Source organism: Pteropus vampyrus, unplaced genomic scaffold (genome assembly GCF_000151845.1).
Source record: "Pteropus vampyrus isolate Shadow unplaced genomic scaffold, Pvam_2.0 Scaffold7, whole genome shotgun sequence".
NCBI lineage: Eukaryota > Metazoa > Chordata > Mammalia > Chiroptera > Pteropodidae > Pteropus > Pteropus vampyrus.
The window spans coordinates 651,148-658,554 of NW_011888788.1; the positions used below are offsets into that span (position 1 = coordinate 651,148).

The following is a 7,407-nucleotide window of genomic DNA, read 5'->3' on the forward strand; positions in this document are numbered from 1 at the left end:
ATAACTGGTCTATTGGTTTGTTATTGGGATTAAGAGGGATGCTATATGAGAAGTGTTTAGCACCACATCTGGCACATAGTAAGTATCTGATAAATCTAAGCTTTTGTCATTACATGTTCCAAACAGTAACAGTAACAACAAAATATGTTTTCTTAAAAGAAAGAATAAATTCTCCCTAGGGCAAAAGTGCTTTACACCACCCTTCTGTAACATTTCGTTTATGAAGTATATGCAAAGTAGTCATCTGAGAACCCAAACAGCGATGGTTCCTGTTGGTTCCTGGCCTGACGTTATTCACGTCTCATTTTTTAAAATTTATTTATTTATTTATTTATTTATTTTTATGGTGAAATTCACATCTCATTTTTATAACACTAAGGAATCCATAGTAGATGAACAGGAGAGTAACAAAGAAGAAAATATCCACCTGACCAGATTTCTCCGTGTCCTGGCCAACTTCCTCATCATCTGTTGTTTGTGTGGAAGTGGGTACCTCATTTACTTTGTAGTGAAGCGATCCCAGGAATTCTCCAAAATGCAGAACGTCAGCTGGTATGAAAGGAATGAGGTAAGAAGGACATCTTTATGGAAGTGAATATTGGAAGTGAGATTCAGTATAACTGAAATTATACTGGTTCCTATGCCATTCATCTGAATTATTGAAAGTCTGGGTTATAGGACTTGTTTTAAAAAGTAAAATTCCATCCCTTTCAAGTCAAGCAGTTGAAGGAAGAGCCACCTATTATTAGGCCTTTGTGGCTAGATAAAGGTGGATTTAATTAGCATGTCAGTCAACTGGATAGCCAATTGTCTTTAATCCCAGTTATCAACAAGGTATTCCTTTCTTCATAGTTCTACAGTGCCATATATCATAAATCAAGTGTCTATTTATGCATGGTTATGATTCTGGGCTCCCTTTTCTATTCTGTTGGTCTATTTGTCTATTCCTACACACTCATTAACTATGGCTTTATAGTATGTATTGATATCTGGCAGAATGAGGTTTTCATCAAGATCCACAATAAAACACATTAAGATTTTATTGTGATTATATTGATCCATAAATCTCTTTTGGGAATTTGGCATCTGTGGTAGTTGGCAAAAATGGCTACAGATTCGTCCTATCCTTTTATACAAATTTCTTTGCAATGTAATATTTTAGCTGCTCCCATGAAGAGGTGGGATCTGTTTCCCCATTCCTTGAATTTAGCTTGGCTTGGTCATCTGACTTGCTTTTAGCCAGTAGGACAGTAGCAACCATGATGCAAGCAGATTTGAAAAGTGCTTGTGTATTGCGATTTGCTCTTTTGGGAACCCTGAGACCTTCATCATGTGGCCAATTCCAGGATAGCCTGCCGAATGAGAGACATGGCCCACTTATCTCATCACCCCTAGGTGATAGCCAATCAACCACCAGAAATGTAAATGAAGCCATCAACCATCAGTTGACCATAGATTCATGAATGAATCCAGGTGGGACCAGCAGATGAACCACCTAACTAAACCCAGAAACAAACACTGACCCACAGAATCATAAGCTAAATAAATTAAATAAAAGCAAGAAAGGATAGAAAAAGAAACTGATAGGACAAATATGAAGCAGAAAATCAGATAAGATTTAAATCTAAATGTGTCAGTGATTACAATAAATATAAATGGATTAAAGCTACAGTTTAAAGGTAATAATAGACTGCAGTTTCCTTAGGAAGCAGGCTCGACAAGAATAAACCAAAGCACAAACAGCCATGTTTGGCCATAAGTGGGCCATGTCTCTCATTCGGCAGGCTATCCTGGAATTGGCCACATGATGAAACAGCAGTAGGCAGAAATAACATGACCAAATAAGATGTTTTGGGTTACAGATGTGTTGCAAGGGGAAATGTCCATGTGAACTGGAGATATGGGGATTTGTAGCAAAGGCAGGAATTAGGCTGAGCATTATTAGACAAATATGTAAAGAAGGGCAGCAGTGGATGTGCTATAGGGAGGGTTCTCCATATGGAAAGAACTGCATGAGCAGGTAAGTAGGTATGAAGGTGATGCAAAGCCAAGCTAAGTCAGTGTGAGACAAAGTAGAGGAGTCAGGACCAGCCCAGAAGTAGTGACCAACCCACAATTTGGTCAGCAGCTCAAAGATTTACCATCCACTGGATGAGCAATTTTCGTTGTAAAGAGAATGTTCTGTTATAGTCAGGTTCAATTACAGAGTCAGGATTTTCCCAAAATTGGATGTAAAATTGAAGGTTTACCATTTACCAGGCTCTAGACTAGTAGATGTGCATTTATTATCTCTTCTGACTCTCACAACGAGGACTGCCATCACCATTTTACACATGAAGAAACAAGAAGTTAGGTCACTTTTCCTACATTTCAAAGCCAGCAAGTGACAGAGCTGGGACTCAAATCCAGAGAGCTGACTCCGAAAGCCGTTCTCAACTGCATCCCTCTATTGTTAGTTCTCTTCTGTGATCTGAGCTTCCTCTCTTCCATTCTCCTGAGATGATGGCTGCCACAGTGACTCTTACCTAGCTCACAATTTTACAGAACACAAAGTATTGTCCCATAGGCTAACTCATTTACTTCTCAAAGAAAGCTTGCTAGTTTTATCCATACTGATAGCAACAATCATGATAGCAACCAGTCGCAGAGTAATTATGATGTATGGGACATATGCTGACTGCTCAGGTCATGTTGATGCTTTTGCCAGGGTCACGCAGCAAGTTGTGGAGACACAGAGGAGGGGGCAAAAAGGAAATGGAGTTATATGGCCCTGGGGGTTCAGAGATGATGACCAACCAGGTGATATTGATGGCACAAGTAACCCAGGCTTTCCTGATCTCTCAGGTAGAAATTGTGATGTCTCTGCTTGGGATGTTTTGTCCTCCTCTGTTTGAAACCATCGCTGCCCTGGAGAATTACCACCCGCGCATTGGACTGAAGTGGCAGTTGGGACGCATCTTTGCACTTTTTCTGGGGAACCTCTACACGTTTCTCTTGGCTCTGATGGATGACGTCCACCTCAAGGTAAAGACTGACCACAAACATCTGCCAGTCCCTGATGCCCATCATATTCTAAATATAATAATCTCCTTATGCACAATTCGTATTAATTAAATAGATTTTGGAAAGTTCAGAAAAGTAAAACGAAGAAAAATCTCTCCAAGATATGACACGAAAACAGCCATTTTTAACATTTCTCTGTTGTTCTTTGCTGTCTTTTTCTTAGGTTGTCTTTTTTCACATTATATACCTGTCACTTGGCACCATTAATATTTTATTTACAGCCTTTCCCATATTATTTCATAGTTGCCATAAGTGTTTATCAGCCGAGTAGCCAAGTAAGTGTCCATCGAGATGATATGTCATAAACTTTCATCACTGCTTACAAGATGGTTGTGGAGCACCCACTATGTCAGGCCCTGGGGGTACAGCAGCAAGTCAAACACAGTCCTGATCCAAGGCCGTTTGCACTCGCCAGGAGACAGACTCATTCGTTACATCGTGCTGCAGCATATGCTTCATTGAGGGTAAATGCAGGCCAGCGTGGCAGTGCACAGGAGGGACTCCAGAACCCACAGAAGAGTCTTTGCAGAGATTGGAAAAAGCAGAGAGAATAGCTGGTGCAAACGGAGAACTGTACAACAGAGTGGAGGGAAAGGGTGGAAAACGAAACTGCGGGAAGGCCCAGATGATAACGCTTCTCTTCCTCACCCTCCCTCCTCCTTGCTGAGCTGCATGAACTTTTTCCTGAGGTTAACAGGAATGCTTGTAGAAGGTTCTAAGCATGGAAGTGATCGGATCTGGCCCTTGCCCACCACTCCGCCCTCATCTCTGGTTCCTCTCCTACCGCAGTAGACTATTCCTCTCCTGAGCCTCACATTCCTCCATGGGGCAAAATTCTCTCTTGCTTCTCCCTCCGCCCTTCTTCCTGTTTGACTAGTTAATTGATCCTCCCTGAGGTTTGGGCTCAGATCTCTTTGCCTCCAGGAAGTCTTCTGTGGCCCCCACTGTCTGATGTGGATTTCCTCAATCCCCAGAGAAAATTTCCCGTAATTCTTATCACTCTGTTCTGTAATTGTCTGTACATCTGTCAATTACTAGACTGTGAACTTCCTGAGGAACACTCCACCCCTCTTATTCACTCCTGTGTCACCACTGCCTTGTATGTCCAGAATAGACCCTGAATAAATTATTCTCAAAAGAAGAATGAATAACTGAATGGATGGATGGACAGACAGATGGATAATAATTTAGAGAAGATAACTTCATGGAAAAGACCCAAGGACTTCAGCCAATTGCCCCCCTCTTCTGTTTAGATTTTTGGGGAGACTCCGTTGAGGGGCAGGGCAGAGTTTAGGTAGTAAGGCTATGGCATGTGCTGGCTTTAATTGTTGTTTCTGTAGAAATGGTTGGACCATCCCTGGCTCCTTCTGACCCGTCTCCGTCTTCCATTCCAGCTTTCTAATGAAGAGACAATAAAGAACATCACTCACTGGACTCTGTTTAACTATTACAACTCCTCGGGTTGGAATGAGAGTGTCCCCCGGCCACCCCTGCATCCTGCTGATGTGCCCCGTGGTTCTTGCTGGGAGACAGCCGTGGGCATTGTGAGTAACTGTGCTGTCCCAAAAAGATTACCCTTATCCTCAGTTCTTGTTATTCTTTCCTTGATATTTCCATTTTTCAGCCACTAAAATGTCCAGCCAATATTTCTTAGGAAAGTTCCACCTTTTCACTTTCCCATTTTTTTCAATGTCCCACATATTTCTCTTACATGCTCCATTCATCAATCTAAAACCACTTGCATTTATTTAGTTTTACTGCAGATTTTACTGAAAGCCTGAGGTTCTCCACCTGGAAGTCATGAATAAATACTCATAAAAATTGGATGCATGATTTTGCGTACATATGCATGTGTGCATTTTTCTGTAAAGAGAATTGATGATTTTCATTAGAGTCTCAAAAATTAATAACCGTTTCCCCATACCCACTTTCACTATTGTTCCTGTACTTCGCACAGTGTGGACTTCAAAGCCTAGTGTTCTTTGCCTTCAGAAGCAGTAACTTCAAGTACTCACGGATAACACAGCAATCAGCTGCCTTCTCTTCCTCAACTCCATCTCTTTGCATGGGGTTTCTATTCATCAGCGACTCCAGTGAGATGCAGTGTTTATTACTTTTTCACGGGTCTCCTGAAGAATTTACTCACATAAAGCATTAGACAACAGTGTTTTTAGCTGAGTGTGTTGAAGTACAATGGAGGAGGGCATTACATTACTCACTCCATTGAAAACGGCCACCCATGGGGTCCTTCAGGCGAGCTCATTCCTTCATGGAGGGCTCAGACTCACCATTTCTTGCCTCCTTCAATTTAGATTCCCCATAATCTTCAACTCTTCCTCATCTTTAATGTACAGAGCCACTCAGCTTCCCCAGCTCCCGCACTTCTCAACCCATCACAATGTGTAACAGAGAAAGAATCTTCAAGTCAACCAAACCCACCCTCTTTAGAAGTTAAAAGAGAGTTCATTACCTATGTGATTCTTTGGGAATATGTTGCTATAGAACTTCTCATTTCTTGCTACACATCCTTCCTTGGGAGGCACCTCTCTTGCCTTCTTCCCTGAATGCCCATTACTGTTCCCATTACTGATGAAAGCTTGTTTATTTCTGAGCTTGTTGTTACCGACATGCTGATGGGTTTGAGGTGTTATGTCCTACTCACTTGTGTCCTCCACCACCTCCACCCCAGGCCCCAGAGCATCATCTTGCGCAGAGTGGAGACCTAATATATGTTGGATGGTCTATTACTTAGGAAGATTAACCTGAATTCTTATAAAGGAACAACCCTGAAAAATCATTTGCTGTTCATCCAGCCAATGTTTATTATTTATTTTGGAGGATACGAAAATAAATAAAGCAGATCCTGTGCCCTCTTGAAATTCCACATCTATTAGATGTCTCACAGGTTATAATTATAATGATGTCTGGTTGATCTTTTCAATTTTCAAAAGAAGTAATGTCGTATATACTCTACCAAGCAGAGAAGGTTCTCTGTTCCTTTGACTTAGCATCTTCTGTTATGTGCCTCTGTGAAAAACCTGCATTATTTTCTCTATATAACAAGAAAAAAAAAATCAATTAGCAGGCGATAAAGAAAGCCAGGTGTTGTTCTCAGTGGCGATGGTCAGATTCAGTCTCAGCTGGGGCAGCTGGCATTTCGGAGCAGATGGGAGAAGCAAGGGATGAGCTTTCAGATCCTATATCTGTGCAATAGTGCTAATAACCACCAAGCACTGGGCATTGCGGGCATGCTAGGCAATTTACATACATAATCGCTAAGCTTCCCATTAACCCTGCAAGGTTAATATTATCAACTTCAGGAAGTTCAGAGACTATTCCAAAGCAATACAATTAGTAACTTGTAAAGCTGAGGCCTATTTTAAGCATTTTCCAAAGCCTGGGGTTCTTGCTCTGCACCACCACCTATCTGCCACCAAAAATCAGAGGGTCCCAGAGAAGAATTCAGATGTGTGGGGAAATTTGGCATGGCTGCAATCAGTTGGGAGAAGTGAGCAAGGTCCAGCCCTAACCACCCCGTCTCTGTGTTCCTCTTTTCAGGAATTCATGAGGCTGACGGTGTCCGACATGCTGGTAACATACATCACCATCCTGCTGGGGGACTTCCTGAGGGCTTGTTTTGTCCGGTTCATGAACTACTGCTGGTGCTGGGACCTGGAAGCTGGATTTGTAGGTCATCATTTCACAGACATTCTGCAGAAAGTTGTTTCAACCATTCTCCCTGATGGCGTTGGATGCATTCTTGTGCATCTCTTTAAATGCTTAATGCCATCTCTGCTCTATGAAATAGTGAAGTATTTAATCTGCATTTCCTTTAAATGTCCAATCTGCCTTTTCCCAATGCAATTACCAAGGTGACCGTCTTATCTGGGAAATGGAGGTGTTTGGCCTTAGGAAAGGTGGACCACACATTTCAGACCTGAGCAGATGGCTGATAGAGAAATACCAAAGCAGCATCAATTCTCATTAGGGGAGGGCAGAAAACGTTAGGCTTCAAAGTCCACACTGTGCAAGCTACAGGAACAGATTCAAAGTGATAAGGAGAAATGATAGTTCTTAATTTTTGAGACTAATGAAATCTTGGAGTGTGGCATCAAACATTGACATCAATGTTTCAGAAAGTCCTGGAACACACCAAGAACACAATAACCATTGGTCCTGTCTTCTGGATTATTCTTTGAGAAATCTCTTTTGACTCATTCCCTCCACCTGTGAGGTTCCTCTTACCCGCCTACCCAAGAAACTGCTTATTCTAAATGTGTGTCATTTCTCTCCCTCGTGGCCTTCTAGAGCTGGCAGTACCTCTGACCTCATCTGTCCTATGCA

The 7,407-nt window shown here is 41.9% G+C and overlaps 1 protein-coding gene across 1 annotated transcript in view; it reads left to right on the plus strand.

The window, feature by feature from the left end:
- The window catches only part of TMC2 (transmembrane channel like 2), a 56,137-nt gene that overhangs the window by 31,092 nt on the left and 17,638 nt on the right, over positions 1–7,407 (plus strand). The window contains exons 11-14 of the mRNA XM_011370962.2: positions 380–568; positions 2,845–3,024; positions 4,458–4,607; positions 6,622–6,750. Of these exons, the coding sequence (XP_011369264.1) occupies positions 380–568; positions 2,845–3,024; positions 4,458–4,607; positions 6,622–6,750 (648 nt within the window). The remainder of the gene's footprint in view (positions 1–379; positions 569–2,844; positions 3,025–4,457; positions 4,608–6,621; positions 6,751–7,407) is intronic.